Source organism: Phycodurus eques, chromosome 12 (assembly GCF_024500275.1).
Source record: "Phycodurus eques isolate BA_2022a chromosome 12, UOR_Pequ_1.1, whole genome shotgun sequence".
Lineage (NCBI taxonomy): Eukaryota > Metazoa > Chordata > Actinopteri > Syngnathiformes > Syngnathidae > Phycodurus > Phycodurus eques.
Window position 1 is genome coordinate 19,469,714 of NC_084536.1, and position 18,343 is coordinate 19,488,056.

Consider the following 18,343-nt stretch of genomic DNA (forward strand, 5'->3'; position numbering starts at 1 on the left):
GCAGGATGTCAAACTCGAGGCCCGGGGGCCAGATCCGGCCCGCCGGACCACTTTATGTGGCCCATTAAAGCAATTAAACTGTATATACTGCAGTGATTCTCAACCAGTGTGCTGGGGCATATTAGTGTGCCGTGAGCGCTCTTAAGGTGTGCCGTGGGAAATGATAAAATTTTACTTAATTGCTCAAAAAAATATTTATTTCCAGGACGTCATGTATCTTCATCTATTTATGCCAGTGAGGCATAGTGACAGACAGAACAAATAAATGCTCTTCTATTAGATGGCAGGAAGTACATACAGTAATTAATGTATCCACTTTTTGTGACATTTTTGTTTGTTGGTGTGCTCTGAGATTTTTCAATTCTAAAATGTGCCTTGGCTCCATAAAGTTTGGAAATCACTGATCTACTGCATGTATCTTGCCAAACAGGTTTGTTCTTTTATGCAATTTTTCTTAACTTTTAAAATATATAAGCATTTTTTTCCACCAAATCATTTCTAAACCAAGTGAACAATAGTTGCGTACTTAATTTGTGTGCCACAATTTTCCATGACTTCTGATTTTAAATTCAGTTCATTGTTAACAATGTATGTAACAATCAATTGTCAGGGCAAAAAATGAAAAATAATATAGTGACGTGACTATACTGTTATATGGTCATAAGGGCCCTCTGAGGGAAACCATAACTGTGATGTGCAAAAAATGAGTTTGACACGACACCCCTGGTCTAGCTGAATATCACTTCCTCCTCCTCTGCCACCACTTGCCGAGTACGTAATGACAACTAACGGCGTGCTGTCGTCAGCCCAAACGCTCCCATAGAACCCATCTCTCTTGGAGGCCAAAGTGGCCACTCATCATTCCTAGCCAGCTCTATGGGAGGCTCACTCAGTTGCTCTGTTTCATTCTCCATAGTCAGGGTTTGACTATGGAAAACCACTGCCAGGCCTTACTGGTAAAGTCTGTGCACACGCTAAACTATCAAACTACAGCCCAGCCAAAAGCCTTTACAATTCAACAATTCAATAGGGCTCTTTTTTTCATTGCTAGGACATGCGAGCCCTCTTTTATTAACAGAGAATATAATTCACCAGCGACAGACATTAGTTGCCTCTATTAAAGCAAAACTGTTACCCAAAAAAATAGACATACCAAAAGCAAATAAATGCTAGTTAAAAGAAAATGCTGAATTGATAAATATTCCAAACCTTTTGAACCTTTTCCTGGAGATTTTTCATTTAAGTCTTATCATAAACCTTAAAACTTGAGAAAAAATTTTTTTTGCGAGGTGTGTGTTATGCATCAATATGATGTATAGTACAGTATTTTACCTAAAGGTTTAGTTAATGAGTAAAATTATACGGCAAACCTCTGTGAACTGAGAAAAGTCATAGCAGTTGCTAGTTAATGTTAATTAACTTTAGTGACTTGGAGTCGATCTTCGTTTCACGATTGAACACACAAGTGTAATGGCTAAAAGGTTGAACAATTGCCAATTTTTTTAATATGAAACAAGTATCAGAATGTATTTATCCACTCTTAACATACCAGTCCTATATTTTAATTCTGCTAGGGCTTTTGTAGTAAAGTGTCAAAAGTATTATGTTGAAAACTCTCCTGAGGCATTCAGCTTTTTCCCTGTCTTTTGAGCACCACCATAACCAGAAGAGCCCAGGCACATATTTGTGCAAAGAGACTTTTCTGCTGGTACGAGATGTACAAACCGGTAAAGATAACCATTTAATTACTTGTTTTGTACCAGATAGCACCAAGCAACATCTCCCTTGTTGAATCCCCACAGCTAAGTGAGCTGAAAGAAACTTAATCACCACCTTGGTGTAGCAGAGGCAGACATAGTTTAGCCAAAGATCAAATTGCACCCAATACATCTTCACTGAAAAGTAGGGGTTGTACAGACTGGTCGACTTGATGTTTTGATTTTAGTATTCCATAATCACATTTTTGAGCTTAACATTGAAAAGTAACAGGTGATACGGGTAAATCGTCTCTGTTGTGCAAACGTTTACCGTATTGTCCCACTGGCAAGGACACCAGACGAGGATTTTTTTTCTTCTCTGGTTGCAAGAACACGACAGCGGGCAATGCTTCACCCAGCCCACGTTGATGCTCATGTTCTTGCATGTGAACCAGGATCAAAAAACAAAAAATGGGACTGAAACTGTGATGAGGCTTGCAGGACCTCACGTGTGTGATATTTTCTTCCCACAATGTTTTACAAGAATTAGTGTTTTATTTTGCACTTTGTCTATTTGGGAGATGTAGCCTAACATAACGTGTACTAGGTGTGTCAGAAAGGTTCCAGGATGGGGGTTCAAAAAAGATACAATACAATACAGAATGTATTGACACCCCTTCACGTTTCCCACGTTTTGCTATGTTACGGACTTATTCTAAAGCTGATTTGAGTATAGTTTTCTTTAAGAAAATCTACATAAAATATTCCATAATGACATAGTAAAAACATTTTCACACACTTGTGAATTTAAAAAAAAATAAAAATAATTAACAATAGTTACATAAGTATTCACACCCTATGCTATGACACTCAAACTTAAGCTCAGGTGTATCTGATTTCCACTGATCATTCTTGAGATGCTTCTACAACTTGAATGAAGTCCACCGGTGGTAAATTCAATTGATTGAACATCATTTGGACTGGCACACACCTGTCTATATCAGGTCTCATAGTTGGCAGTGCATATCAGAGCAGAAACCAAGCAATTAATTCTAAGGAATTGTCTGCAGACCTCCGAGACCGGATTGTGTCAAGGCACAAATCTGGGTAAGGATATAAAAGAATTTCAGCAGCATTGAAGGTTCAGAAAAGCAATGTGGTCTCGATTATTTGGAAATGGAAGACATTTGTAACCACCAGGACCCTTCCTAGATCTGGCCGTCCGACAAAGCTGAGTAACCAGGGGAAGAAGGGCCTTGGTCAGAGAGGTGGACAAGAACTCAGACCTGCAGAAACAAAATTCTAGTAATTCTAGCTAGTGCCTTTTGAAAGGGATCAACATCCGTTGTCTGGACTTCATTATTGCCCTCTGTAATAGCACATTTATTCAGTTCGCCCTTTGTACATTTTTAATTCTTGGGTATTTTTTATTTTATTTGTCATTTATTCCTCTTTGAAGTTTCATTTTGCTCTGAAAACTGTTGACGTGGTTTTTGAAAAGCAGTACAATACAAATACCTCCCTAACATAATGAATAATTGTGATTGCAATATTGATCAAAATAGTCATGTCATGTCCTATAACCCCTTAATCAACAGATATTTGAGCAAAACAGTGGAGCAACACGTCAATGGGTAATACAACAATACTCACGCATGTATTCTTTATCCTCTGCGAAGAACGACTAATATTACTGCTGTACTGAGCTGAGATGTCTTCATGTTCTAATTGCTAAAGGACTCTGCATCTTTTTGCACAATTGTCAAAAAAATAAATAAATTGTACCTGCATTACCAGATTACTAGCAACCTTTTATTGCTCAGCAACTGTTTTCCTCAATGTCTTTGTCTCAAAAGTATTATCTATCAATTGACTGTCTGTTGTCGTACTAGAGCAGCTCCAACTACCTGACACAAATTCCTTGCGTTTTTTGGACATACTTGACAAAATAAAGATGATTCTGATGTGCAGTATATCCATATGTCTATATTATACTGCCTCCAGGTGGCCAAGGCGTACACACCATCAGGACAATGGCCATTGAATTTAATTTTAAAATGTGGCGAAAACCGTGTAATTGTTCACATTCTATTTATCATTAGTTTGTTTACAGTTTACGGTTATGTTTTAATTTTAACTATTTTAAGCACAATCCTATAGCTTGATATCTTATTAAAAATATATTAAACATTTTTTGGGGCAGGGGGCTGGAACAGATTGAAGGTGTTTGCATTAATTTTGATGGGGAAAGATAATTTGAGATGCAAGTATTTTGAGTTACGAGCATAGTCACAGAACAAATCAAACTTATATCCCAGGGCACTACAGTTTTATCTTTTGTCACCAGTCATGGAACTTTCTGACACACATTGTATGCTATGTAAAATGTAGCATCTTAATGGCTACTTGTTGCTGATGTACTTAGATTTCTGCAGATAATTTGGTTTGAGCTGTCCCTGCTTGAATATCATTGTAAAGCATTCCCTTCTCTCATTTTTTTTTTAATTTCTAAAAAAAATGACATCAGTGACTAGTCATCAACTTCACTTTCATCACATTTGTCTTGACTAAAAAAAAAAAAAAAAAAAAAAAATAATCATGCCACCACTACTGAAAAGCGCAAAAAGGTGGAGCACCAGCTGTCACAAGGATGAATGATGAATATGTACCTGTATATGTAAATAAATGTTCTGACTGTCAGTGATTTTATCAGTGTCAGCACTTTTATCTTTTAACTCCACCATAAATTTCAGCTTCATAGCTGCCACACTGTGTTGTGGTGTCATCAGTCAAGAAGTAAAGGTAATTACAGTCAACTAATGGCACTACCTGTTGTTGTTTTTTTTCTGAGGGGAAAGAAGTCTAGTTGGGGTGCAGTATTTAATTATTAAAGTAGACAATACTAATGATTTAATTTTAGCAGAAGGATGGCATTTTCTTTCTTTTGCCTATATCAGAAATGTCAACTTCATAAAATTTGGTACACTTTTTAAAAAGAAAAATGTGTGTATTTTGGCTCCTCCAGAAAACCCACTGTCACGCTGTGACATCTGCCTTTGCAAATTGTCGACTATTTGAAGTTTTTCAAGCCTGTGGTCATGCATGAGATTGTTGAGTTAAAGTAACGAACTGTCTGGCCCTCCCCAAAGTCGTGTGATTCTGATTCATCCAGACAGATGAAGTCTGTTAGTTCAAGTAAAATCCCCAACATTGTGCTCTTCCCCTACCTGTTATTTCTTGGCCTGCTGACTCGATGCTGTTGGTGGCTCTGGGAGAGTCTGTTATCGTTTCTCTCTGACAAGTTTTTGGGCCATCTTAAGGCAGCCTTTCAATGAAAAATGACAAGATAAGACCCTGAGACACATGCTCTTTTCCTCTTGTCTGCCACACAGAGGACTGGAATACAAGGCTCCAGGGTGGACGAAAGAAACCTTACTTTCCTACAGAAACAAGGAAAAATAAACGTACAATAAACTTGCAAACTATAACTAAAGTAAAACTGCTTTTGCAGATTTTACTGATAGATCTGAACAATCTGCTTCCAGACAATCTCATCAGTAATTTGTGCCATTTAATATAAAAATGAATAAAAAGAGTTTATGCCATCCATCCATCCATTTTCTACCGCTTATCCAAGGTCGGGTGGCGGGGCCAGTAGCTTTAGCAGGGATGCCCAGACCTCCCTCTCCCCAGCCACTTCATCCAGCTCTTCTGGGGGAATCCCGAGGCGTTCCCAGGCCAGCTGACGGACGTAGTCTCTCCAGCGTGTCCTGGGTCGTGTCCGGGGTCTCCTCCCGGTGGGACATTCCCGGAACACCTCACCAGGGAGGCGTCCGAGAGGCATCCGAATCAGATGGGTGGGCATCTGATTCAGAGTTTATGCCATCCAGTCTAAACATAGGTGGTTGTGTGACACGTTCTTTGTATTTAATTTTTGCTCATAAGTCTGATGTTGGGGGTTTGAATCTGGACTCTAGCCTTCCCGGATGGAGTTTGCATATTCTCCCCATGCTTGCGTGGGCTTTCTCCAGGTACTGCGGCCTCCTTCTCACATTCCAAAAACATGTTTTTAGGGTAATTGAATTAGTAAAGATCGGTGGTACAGAAAATTGAGAAAATGTTGAGTTATGTTGTAGAGATTTGGGAATCCTAATGTGATGGTGTAGCTGATTTTACTGTACAGTGTGCTCTCTGGGAAGGAGGCTTGTGGTGGAGGAGCAGGGAAATCATTGGGCCACATGCTAATCTCTGTTGATAGTTTATGTAACTCGCTGTGTCACATGATCACACGTCACTACTCACCCAGCTTCTGTCTGGTAATTCACCCACAGCCATTCAAACACAAATAGATGACGGAGGGAAATGGGGAGAACACGCATAGGAACTTGTCAACTGGATCTTCTATTTTTTAGTGCCTGTGAAGTTGTTACGACTAATACATCTATAGGGAGCTCTTTTGGATCCTTCTGCCAGATATTACAAGAAACAAGGATTTTTAGGCAACCTTAAACAAAGAGGGTCGAGACACACACTTCTAGTTTGGATTCTAAATGTTCCTTCAGACCGAAGACCCCATGAGAGTGCGCGGTGTCCGTGTTCAGGGCCATGACGAGATGGCAATGAAGCTTTTGTTCTGGGAGCTGGAGCAGCATCTCAAAAGGTAAACTAAAGACGGTCTTCTGTAGCACTGCCCGGCCAATCACCACAAGAGCTGCACACAAAAGGCTCCAAGGCCGTATTGTGTGTGGCTCTCTGTGAACGTTCTATTCATTCATTCATGCTTTGAACACTTATATGGGCATTGAAGGATGTTATCACAAACTAAGCACTGTAAATTGGTGTCCAGTGATGCATGCTTTAATATACCTGCAGTGAATACAATACGGTGTTCAAAAAACACATTTATACCGACTGTATTAATTCTCTATGATGCTTTGGATAATTGAACTCCTTTATGTCATGGCCAGGCTTTCCATATTTAGCTTTTTTGGGGGTAACTAACTACTGTGCTGCCATCATGCATCTCCATCTGTTCTCACATGAAGTCGCCTACTCTCCACATTCCAGGAAGACATGAAGCATTCAATCAGTCCTTTCTCCCCTTCATGATGGTCGTATGACTCTTGAAATTATAATAATAATATTAACCAATAATAATCTTAACCAAGATGTGCTTGATATATATTTTTAGGGAGGCTACAGTTTGTTTTACTATCAGAATTATGCTTTTGCAGTGGGTGAACCTGCATTAAACATGTAGCTTTTGGCTGTAAAGCATGATTTACAGGTACATACAGTAATTATTTGTTTGTAATCCCATTTCAGGTCTCTAACTGGATGAGGCACATATCCAGTGCAAGGGTTAATAGGGTTTAACATATGTTTAAAAAATGTTTCCTTGAAAGGATATCACCATTTGTGTTGCACACAATGTAGGTCACATCCATGCAAAGCAACAAGATTTTAGCTTGACCTACTTGGAACACAATCCTTTCTTATCTCAACCCCCCCCCCCCCCCCAAAAAAAAAAATTTCAGTGTTGTAATGTTATCAGTTCTGGTTATTGATCCAATTTCCTTATTGGTTAATGACTGAATTCTTGTAAGTCATTCGGTCTTTACCCTGTTGACTACATAGAGCACCATGTTGTCCTCGGAAATAATTTTGACCTAGGCATATCGAGACAAAGTAAGAATCTTGTTAGCCATTTCAAAGTTTTAGACATAATTCTTATTGAGTGGACGTTTTTGCAGTTTGGGCATCATCTCGCAGAATGGAATATGAAGTAGTTAAGTCTAGCAAAATAATTGGTCATCCTAATTCTACTAAAATTTAAACCTAGGTAACATATGTATGGGTAAATTTTTCTTGTGTCGTGTCACTGGCTGGTTGAGGTGCATTTTTGTGAGGGAGCTTCACTGCTTTTCTTCCTAAAGAGCTCAAGTTTCGCAGTCTATTTGGGTCTATATAATTGGCTTTGCCTCTCGATCATTCAGAAAGAGTGCGGAAGAGCTCAGTGTCTTAGAGACTCTTGTTAAGCAGTTTAGCTTAAGTGTTTTTCTGGAACTGGATGTTGGCAGAAGACATCAAAACAATAAGGTGCTAAATTTAAGTGTCTAATATACCAGTATAGCAATAATGTCTTCTGGACTATAACATACATTCTCCTGTTTGCCCCATGCCTGTATCTCACAACTTGAATGGCACCAGTAATGTTGGACAGGTAGAGGGATCTGCATGTATAAACTATGAAAATGAACATAGTAGGTTAATCATTAAAAAAAAAAGCCAAACTTCCTGGGCTATCATTATCACCTGTACTTGTAATTTATCCTTTTGGACAGCATCTGAGATTATTTATAATCAAGTTCAGCTTTATTGTGTGTTAGACTGTCACTCCAACTGTAGTTTCTTCTGAGAGGAATTAAATGACTTGATCTATTATACAGATCTCTAATCTACTGACTTAATCGAGAGCAATTTCAAGATGTTAATTGCATGTGGAGGGCTGGATGTGAGCAAATGGAGTAATGTTAAAAGTATACACACTTTATTTTTGGGTGTGCATGGAATATGGGACAGTTACCTTTCAAGGTGTGCGTGCGTGCGAGAACATTGTAAGTGAAAGGAGAATTAGTTTTTTTTCCATGGGGATACCAAGTGATTGTCTACCTTTGTTTGGGTGGAACTTTTTGGCCAGATATTCTTTATGCTTTTTGTTAAGACATTTGAACAATCTATTGGGCTGAGCATGCACTGTTTTACAGTTTACAATACAATTCACTCATTATTATTATGGACTCTTGGTCTACTAAACTGGCATTAATGACATTCTGAACTAGATTATGATACTTTGTTGAAAAGGTCTACCAGGTTCAGTTATTAGTAGCACCAATAATCAACCATGAGGCGGCAGTAGCTTATCTGTAAGGTCTTGGGCTTTGGGACTGGAAGTTCATGTTCAAGTGCTGTGGTGGACAAACTGTAGGAATGGCAACTAGTTGTTGGAGAGATGATAGTCTGCTTCCTGGCTATTGTCGAGGTGCTTTTGAGCAAGGGTCTCCAGATTCTTGTTTTTGCTTGTGAACTTTGCTTTTCTATCTGAGCAAGATGACCCAGAAGTACTTGAAAGATACGTGGTTCAAATCCTAAAAATGCTTAGAAAAGATGCCTCGATGCCACCATTAAGTCACCTTTAGCAAAGGTTACTCCTGACCAACCTTTACGAATTGAGAGAAGATATGTTACCCATTATCCTTTACAGCAACAGTATTTAAAGCAACAGGCCACCGATGAAGTTTACACACTACGCCAGGTGTGTCAAACTAATTTTTGTCGCGGGCCACATTGTAGTCACGGTTTCCCTCAGAGGGCCGTTGAGTGTGAAACCATATCAATGTTTAGTGACCTGGATACCTAGTTTTGAAATCAGAAGTCAAGGATAATAGTTTGTTCAACTATTGTTAAAGTTACCATAAACAGAAAATGCTTGCAATGTCTCAACGCTACTATTTTTTGTTATTATTTTATGAGAATTTGAGCAATAATCATGGAAGTTCACACAGATGATTTGCTTTCGCAGGCCACATGAATTGACTTGGTGGGCCAGAGTTGGCCCCCGGGCCTTGAGTTTGACTCCAGTGCACTACACAAAGACGCTTGAGAGACTTTAAAAATACATTTTCTTTTTAAATAAAAAATATAGTGCATAATTGTATATATATTTATAAACATGCATCAAGAATACAGTAGTCTTACAGAACAGCAGCAATATGAACATACGTTTGCCACAAAAATTGTCAGACTAACCTTACTATCATCAATCCATCCATCCATTTTCTGAGCCGCTTCTCCTCACTAGGGTCGCGGGACAATACTATCATACATTAAAAAAAACATCTGTAAATAAAATGTAAAATACAGAAACGTGGGAGTGATAAATCTTTGAGCGAGAGAAAAAAAGGACAGACAAAAAGAAAAGAAAGCAAGCTAGAGACGTATGTCATCAATACTAGTCACGTGATGACGTCTGTAAGGATAAGTGGAGTTGAATTCATTTGAAACAGTGCTGTCCTTTCCTCTGTACGAAAGGAAACCCCTTTTATATTTCTTTGACCCTGATGGCGTATTCCAACAAAGGTTAAGGAAAGGTGGCATAAAGGTTAGATTTAACTTTCTGAAGAGGCCCACTGTGTATCCCACAGCTGAAGAAGCGCAGCACTATTTGTGCACCTCTTTCACTCTGACATCACTTTTTGCCTTTCTGCATTTGTGTGTGTTAAATTAAATGTCAATTATAATTATAATTGGTCTAAAACAAAATGACACACCAGATTATCTAATAGACTTTGTGAGAGAACAAATTTTAGTAGCTCCATACTACGTCTCCAACTCCACAACTGACACCCCCCCCCCCCCATATCTGAGCCATATTAAGTTACACTCATTAATCTGTTGTTCGATAAAACGACAGTCAATTAAATTGAAGCTGCCGTCGAATGATCTCACTACATATGTAGTGCCATACAAGCCCACATGGGGGCAACCAATACATGTTCTTGGATGCAAGAAGCACAGATATGCTCTTAAAGCAACGAATGTGTCCACAGCATTGATGCCATTGGCACACAATATTAATCGATTTAAATGAGAAGTGGCCTTCAAAATATCAAATCGCGTTGAATTTAATTTTGAACACTTTATTTTGAAACAAGCGTGATAGCTCTTTTCTAAATAAGACGTAATATTAGGAGGGAAAATGGCAAAAAAAAAAGTAGTTTAATGCGTATATTGTCACTGAACAATCGCAATTGCCTCATCTGCTTGTTTTTAGCGCAACGATTCGGCTTTTTCTTTCTTTTTCATTTTTCTTTCTTACTTACTGTCTGTCTCATCCGGTTCTTCCCGGTTTCATCCACCTCATCTTGTGTTACTCGAATATTCTATGCAAATACGTGTCAGCTGAGCGGCAGGTGGGGGCGTTTTTGAATAAATTATGCAAACGTGCGCCTTTTCAGCCAATCGGGGATCCAAGCTCCCGGCTACGTCACGGGTAGGCATCAAGCGAGCTTGTCCTGTGTTGCGGACATCGGCTGGTGAGCTGAGCTGTGCTGACCTTGAGGCGTTTTGTTCGTGTCGTCTGCTTCTCAATCCGAGCCTCTCGCGTGGATGTGTCCCCGGGAGCCAGTCGCGCTGCGTCCGTGTCGGGGCACGGAGTCCACCGAGTCCACGGACTCGCTTTGTCCACGAACTCCTGGAACACACAGAGCGGCATGAATACGCCTTGCTACACGGTGGCTATGGATCTCGGCGTCTGCCAGCTCCGAAATGTCTCCATCTCGTTCCTGTCGTCGTTGTTGAGCGCCGAGAGCTCGCACGTCAAGCTCGATAGCGGGTAATGGTTCGCCTTTTTATTTTATTATAATTTTTTTAATGTATTTATTTTTGATATTTTTTTTTGGAGCTGCCTCACCTGCTGCCGTCTTGGATGCTCAAGAACGGGCTCAACTGGAGGGGGGAGGGGGGGATTTCCTCTCATAGCGCACGAACATTAAATGTTTTAATATAGCTCGTGTGCCTCTGTAATGCCTTCTTTAGTTTCGTACTCATTTCCCTTTATTTATTTATTTAATTCTATTTTTACAGCTCGTCGGGAGCAAGTGTTGTGGCCATCGACAACAAGATTGAACAGGCAATGGTGAGTTTAGACCTATTTTCCTACCAGTATTACACTTAAAAGAAAATACCGTTTTGTGACCGTTATTAGGCCGCTTGCAAAATGACCAATGCCTAAAAGATGTTAGAAAAAAAACAGTTGTATTTCAAAGAGGACTGAAGAAACAGTACGCCTACCATACCAACACAATGGTTAGCCATGTGACTTCAGCATGTTTCTCAATTCGGCTTTCAACTGCAGGAACTTGTACAACCGTGCATTTTAAGTCTTTGTGTATAACTGTAGTTTCTTTCCCCCAAATGTCAAGCGACTTTATTGGAATTCTGTTGTTGTCGTTAGTCGTTACTGTTGCTAGGCAAGCTGAAATACACACTGTGGGTAAAAATATCCAGAGCGCCGATTGGCTGAATTTTCTCGCTGCTGTGACGTAAACGCAAGTGAACTCTTTTATGGTGAAGTATGCCACATTTAGGTGTGCAAAGTGCATACTGTATTGTTTTTCAGGATTTGTTTTATTCAGATAAGTCACTCATGCAGATGTAGGTGTATAGAAACGGAAAGAAAAATTGTTTACTGAGCCGAGAAACTTTATACTATTTTAAATTAAGTTAATAATTTTTTTAAGCTCTCTTGATCTCTGAGTCACTAAATATGACCACTATAAGTGAGCCAAATGGACTTCATATTACATCACATTGTTGTACGAAAGTTTGCATCATTATTTTTATTTTTATAAAATAAGCATGAATCCATTTTATAGTGCTTGCAAGTAGCAGTAATGTAAAATACATAAATAGAATTGTCTTCAACTAACAAAAGTTTTGACTGGCATTTTTTTTTCTCTCCCCTCAATTCGTTACAAATTGCAGCCATTTTTAAGAATTTTGAAATCTGGGTTTAAGGATTGAGTGATTTTGTGAGGATAATTAAGATGTTTTTAAGGCACTGCAGACATTGCCGTGATTCATAACTTAACGAGTCAATTGAAGCTAAACATGTTTTGTTGCTTATTTTATCCATTTTATGAGTGTCCTTAGTTCAGTTCACATCATTTAATATTTTTTTGTTTATTGAACATACAGAAAACAAAACAATCAACACATGATAAACAAAACAAAAACATCAAAAGGAGTAGGAAGAAGTAAAGACGCTTATCAGGTCCTACCCCTAATTCTGTGAACATACCTGACTACTATAATAGTAATGATTTAGGAAGCTAATTGTATACATTATGTTTTAGGAATCTTAAGCTAGCCGGTCCATGTAAAATATATATTAACAATAAATAATGGGTAGAGCCAAGTGTAATGAAGATTTTAACAATTGAAATACACACAACCCAGTATATTCAAGGTAGCATTGCTAATTTCATCATCCGCATAGTTAATCTATTTTAGTGGCTCGCCTATATTTACACATAAAATATTTTATTTTAATTTTATTTTCTCTTATACCTGATTCTTTTTTAAATTTCTTCATTACTCTTGTTTTAAACATATTTTTAAACACATTTAGGGAGCTACATGTTTTCAATTCATTATCATAATCATTCCAGAAGTTAACGCCACTTACGGAGACGCATCTGTTTTATATTTGTTCTTGTTTTAGATTTTTTTTAAAATATGCCTGTTCCACTCAGATTGGAACTACGTTCTTATCTCAAACAGCCTCTGAGTGGTGCAGGGAAATTAGTTCTGTATTTTTATACATAAGCTGTGCAGGTTTTGAATTAAACTACTGTATTTTCACGACAATAGGGCGCACCGTATTAACAGGCGCAGTCTCAGTTACGGGGTCTATTTCTGTATTTTAACACATACATAAGGCGCACCGTATTATTGGACAAAGGCATGGTAAAATGTACGCTAGCATGCATGCTAGCATATGTTTTTAAAAAGGCAGGGGGTTGTACTTTATTGAAGTATTTTACAATGTACTCACGTTATTTTTTGATCAATCCTCATCCACAAATCCAGCAAAGTCCTCATCTTCTGTATCCAAAATGAACAGCTGGGCAAGTTCTCCATCAAACGTGGCGGGTTCCCTCTCGTCATTGTCGGAGTCAGTCTCGTTGCCGGGTGGCTGTTGAGCAATGATGCCGGCTTTCGCGAATGCTCGGACAACAGTCAAAGCAGATACCTTAGCCCAAACATCCACAATCCATTCACATATGCTGGCGTAACTCGCCCGGCGTTGCCTCCTAGTCTTAGTAAAGCTGTGTTCGCCCTCTGTCATCCATCGCTCCCACGCCGCTCGCAACTTTACTTTGAATGCCCTGTTTACGGTTGGAGTTCCTTCGTCAAGCCTCCCAGAATGATAGCAAGTTCCGAATTCATTTGCTGCAATTGGTTTTTCACAGCGGCTGTGAGATGGGCGCGCATGGGAGTCACAGATCAACAGGGACGGTGACTCGTGGAAAAAAACCATCCGGTCTCTTTACGTACACCTCACTCAGCTACTCTCTCATTTTCTCCTCGTCCATCCTTTTGATTGGCCTTAACGATGACTTCGGCTGGAAACTTTTCTTTAGGCAGCGTCTTATTTAAAATCACCATAGGTGGCAGTTTCTGTCCATTACAATGGCAACCAAGCACAACAGTAAAAGCCGACTTCTCGTACACCGTTGTGCGTATCGCAACCGTGCAACCTTCTTCTCTACAGTGTGGTTCACCGGGATGTCAAAAATGAGCGGCACCTCGTCCATGCTGGTGATGTGGTTGGGCTGGATGTATTTGTCGGCAATCTTTTTACTGCAGTAGGAGCGGAAGATGTCCAGCTTTTCGTTGTAATCCGCCGTAAATTGCTGCGCCACAGTCGTCCTTGCCCGGATGGATAGATGGCGCCGTTTCATAAAACGAAAGCACCAAGACGGACCTCCTTGAAAATGTTCGATTTTCATTTCATCTGCAAGCGTTATTGCCCTCAGTCGAATGGTGACTGTAGAGACGCTTCTCCCAGCTGTTCTTTGATCATTAATCCATTGCTCGAGTTGGTCTTCCAACTCGGGCCACCTCGCCTTGTTTCCGCCGAAATTCAGCTTCGTCTTCTTGACTTGGCGAAGCTCGTTTTCCTGCATCCTCCACTTGCGAACCATGGATTCGTTGACCTTGAATTCTCTCACGGCTGCTCGATTCCCATGTTCCTCCGCGTAACTGATGGCTTGGAGTTTAAACTGTGCTTCGTAAGTGTGTCTCTTCATAGGTTACATTTTCGGGGGGCCTTAGCCAAACCAATGTTGTTTTGCACAATGCATATACCGGCGCTATATACCTACTGGGGGCATGCCTTTAGCGTCCTCTTTCACGCCCACCGTTACCCTTTTAACGTCCGCATGCTGTCCTCAATCACGACCGCCTTTCCTCTATATAAGCAGCGTGTCGGCAGGAAATGCTCCCAGTCAGCCAAGCGGAGCGCTCATCAAAGTCACACAACATTTACAGATTTTGGAACTCTGTGCACACACAAGGTGCGTCTCATTATAAGGCGCCCCGTCCATTTTGGAGAAAATTTAGGACTTTTAAGTGCGCCTTATGGTTGTGAAAATACGGTAAGTCGTACAATTTGAATGTATTTAAATTTATATATGCAGCCGGTCAATTCTTTTAGTTTCGTTGTATACTGAAGACATTTGGGTTTCAGATCAGAGGATGAATATGAGACAAAAGTTGAGAATTCCAGCTTTTATTTCATGGCATTTACATCTAGATGTGTTGAACAACTAAGGGCAGAGCACCTTTTTATTTGAAGCCACCCACTTTTCAAGTGAGCAAAAGTATTGGAACATACATTATTAAATGAACTTCAAGTGAATAACATTTAATATTTGGTGGCATAACCCTTACTTGCAATAACTCTATCAAGCCTGCAACCCATTGACTTCAGACTTGGGTTGGGCATCGAGAACCGATTGGAACCGGGACTAAGATTCCGGTTCTCCTGGAATCGTTCAATTTAAAAAAAAATTGGTTCCCAGTTTCGATGCCTACAGTCTGCCGACCCCAAAGAAGAAGTGGTGAAAACTAACGAAGAAGCGGCGAAAACCAACGAAGGACGCGCACGAAGACGTGCTTGTGGCCAAATTTTGTCTCATATTCATCTTTTGATCTGAAACCCAAATGTCCTCATTATACAACAAAAACATAGAAATTGACTTTGCCGTTCCAATACTTTTGGAGGGGACTGTAGTCGATTGGTTGGTTCTGCAGTCCCCACGCAGGATGTTTTTTGTCCAGTGAAGTGACCGGACAGGATTTTGGAGACTCATTTTATATACTTGACGACTTTATTTATTTTTTTGGGTTATTCATACAAGTTTGGCATGTTAACAACAGTCTTCTTTGTGGTGTGTCAAATTGATGACGTCTTATTTTCACTTTACAGGGACTTGTATGGTATTTCAATTGGTAAAATGTATTTGATACACAGTATGAACAGGCCTTGCCTGCGAATACCAAAAATGTTATTGATGTCCCCCTGATAAAGTTCATAACTGCTTATAGATGCTACAAGATCCTGGTAAAGCACTACATTTGCAAAAATGAAACCTTTCAACTCACTTCAACAAAGCTTCTTGGCACCAGTATGGTGGCAAAGCACTACTTTTGTCTGAATGAAGCTCCTCAATCCACTTCAACACATTTCCTTGCCACCACGTTGCCAAAAAAGGCCGCCAAAACGATAGTTTTATTACTTTGGCCTGAGCACAAAAGTTATTTTTCAGCAAATAATGGATAGGCCCTAAAAAGAAATGTTGCTTTGTAAATTTGCCAATTCCTGACTGCCAATATGGGGGGTTCGCCGTACGAGTAAATTGAGTTACGAGCTTGGTCATGGAACTCGTAAGTTAAAGTAACAATGTAGAGCCTTGTAATATTATTATTAGTGATGCAAAGACTTTCCAGCCACTGAAAATGGCCCCGAAGTGCATTTTTAGTTTCGGATCGAAAGGCTTTAGTCCCCGAAATAAATAATACTTGTGGGGAAGTCTTAAGTCAGGTTAGGTTTTGATGAAAGTGATGTAGATCTCTTTTAAATGTGCGTCCGAATCAGAAAAAGCTGTGACAATGTCATAACGCATCTGACTTTGTATGTGTCAGGACCTGGTTAAGAGTCACCTGATGTACGCTGTGCGTGAGGAGGTGGAAGTCCTAAAGGAGCAGATAAAGGAGCTGATCGACCGCAACTCCCAGCTGGAGCAGGAGAACACCCTGCTCAAGACGCTGGCCAGCCCAGAGCAGATGGCTCAGTTCCAGGCGCAGGTCCAGACGGCCTCCCCGCCCCCAGCCTCCTTGACGGTCACCGCTCCGGGTCCCGCGTGCACCCTCGCTCAAGCCACCTCGCACACCTCCGGGCCCTCAGCGTAGCCCAGCGCGCCCAGACTGACTCAACACTACTTCTGCTGACGCAACGACGAGGAGTTGGTGTTGATCCAAGAATTTGCACATATTTATCCCTGAGAAGGTTGCATCCAGTGGGACAAGTGCTGAACAAGGCGACAATCGTGCGACTCATTGAACATTTGCCAAAAAAAAAAAAAAAATAGTGGACATATCAGCTAGAATGTCTCCACGACAATAAGCAAAACCACATACTTCAACACAGATGCTGAAAAGATCACTGTGCCTGTGTGTGGATTTTAGGCGATGTCAATTTTACTAATGTTACATGTGGAAGAATGGAAGGAGAAGAGGTTTTTGTTTTTTTGTAAATAAACATGTCTCATGCCTAGAAGCTAATGTTACGTTGAAAGAAAAGGCCTTCCCAGAATGACAACGAATGTGAGCAAATATCAAGACCAAGTCCCCATTTGGAATGGGGGGGGGATAGTTCCAGAGTTCGCTTAAGTACAGCGGCATGAATTGTGTTACTTGGCTTTGGTGAAACAAACAAGATGTTTTCTTATATTTTCAGTATTTCTTTTCACATTTCTTAGCTCTGCAGTGGCATGGAATTGAAACATTGTTTGGCAGGCAAAAGAACATGTATATTTCTGTATAGTGTAAGTAATCATGTAAAATAGTGAGAGGAAGAGAACAGATGCATCAGTATCTGTCACACGGCATAAGCAACGATGTGCTTGCCTTGCCCAGACTGTTGTCTATTTTTAAAAGCTTGTATTTTCAGGGTCTAAAGGAGTTTGGCTATTTAAAATGACAAGGTGCAGCAAACAATGTTGTCTATAACCGCCACTGCGATATTCACTCTTACTGTAAAACCATTTTCTCTTTTTTCTTTTCTGATGTATTGCACTTTTTTATGATTTGTTTTTTTGTTTTTGTACAGTGAACTACTTCTGACTGAACAGTGAAAATCTCAACATTAGAAGAAACAACCTGCAACTTCTTGATGTTTTTCCCATTACATTCTGTGTATTAGGTTATATGCTCATGATGTTTTGTGCATGTTTCTGCAAGGCTGGATGAGAAGTTGTAACATAACATACCGCAATTGCACTTGAAAGCTGCACTTCAAGTTTCATTAAAATGCTAAATAAGTGTCCGGTGTTGTTGGTATGCTTCTTCTCGGTGGGTGGTTGGGGAGGAAGGTCAGCCCAGCAGGTGTGACAGTGAGAGGTTACAATGCTGGAAGTTGTGCAGCTCAGGGAGAACGCTCGCACATGCATGCTTATTCAAGAAGCTATCCAAAAGTAGGTCAACCACCATCTGCTTTGTGTTGTCAGCTTCAAGCAAAATTAAACATTTTAATACGGTAGAAATGGCTACTAAAACATAACTAACCCAAATAAAGAGAGAGTTGAATTACAATTAGCACCATTACATTGTTACAAGGTGGTGAATAGTTCAATTAACAGTTTGTGACATGAGAAAGTGCCCAATTTTATTGGTTTCCTAGGAGTTTTAAGGTCTAACCATGGACTATTGCACATGTGGACAAATTTCCAATTTCCTTTTTCCATGCTAATAATAGAGAAGGGTGAGCTTGCAGTGTTAAAACTGCTATCAAGATTTGA

General features: G+C 40.0%; 1 protein-coding gene across 2 annotated transcripts; it reads left to right on the forward strand.

Annotated features, from left to right (window-relative positions):
• The first annotated feature begins 1,389 nt into the window (after positions 1-1,389).
• Positions 1,390-17,871, forward strand: LOC133410268 (TSC22 domain family protein 1-like). Of its 2 annotated transcripts, XM_061691160.1 has the most exons (4): positions 6,279-6,357; positions 10,715-11,091; positions 11,343-11,394; positions 16,470-17,871. In XM_061691160.1, exons 2-4 carry the CDS (start codon positions 10,970-10,972, stop codon positions 16,734-16,736), a joined length of 441 nt encoding a protein of 146 aa, XP_061547144.1. In that variant the 5' UTR covers positions 6,279-6,357; positions 10,715-10,969; the 3' UTR covers positions 16,737-17,871. The 2 variants fall into 2 exon arrangements, with proteins under 2 accessions (XP_061547145.1, XP_061547144.1); XM_061691161.1 differs by lacking the exon at positions 10,715-11,091 and having other exon boundaries at positions 1,390-6,357.
• The last annotated feature ends 472 nt before the right edge of the window (positions 17,872-18,343 follow it).

Excerpts from the sequence above, each read along its gene's own strand:
- LOC133410268 (XM_061691160.1), top strand. The coding sequence starts at position 10,970 with ATGAATACGCCTTGCTACACGGTGGCTATGGATCTCGGCGTCTGCCAG. Across the intron at positions 11,092-11,342 it reads CACGTCAAGCTCGATAGCGG|CTCGTCGGGAGCAAGTGTTG; the intron begins GTAATGGTTCGC and ends CTATTTTTACAG. Across the intron at positions 11,395-16,469 it reads ACAAGATTGAACAGGCAATG|GACCTGGTTAAGAGTCACCT; the intron begins GTGAGTTTAGAC and ends TGTATGTGTCAG.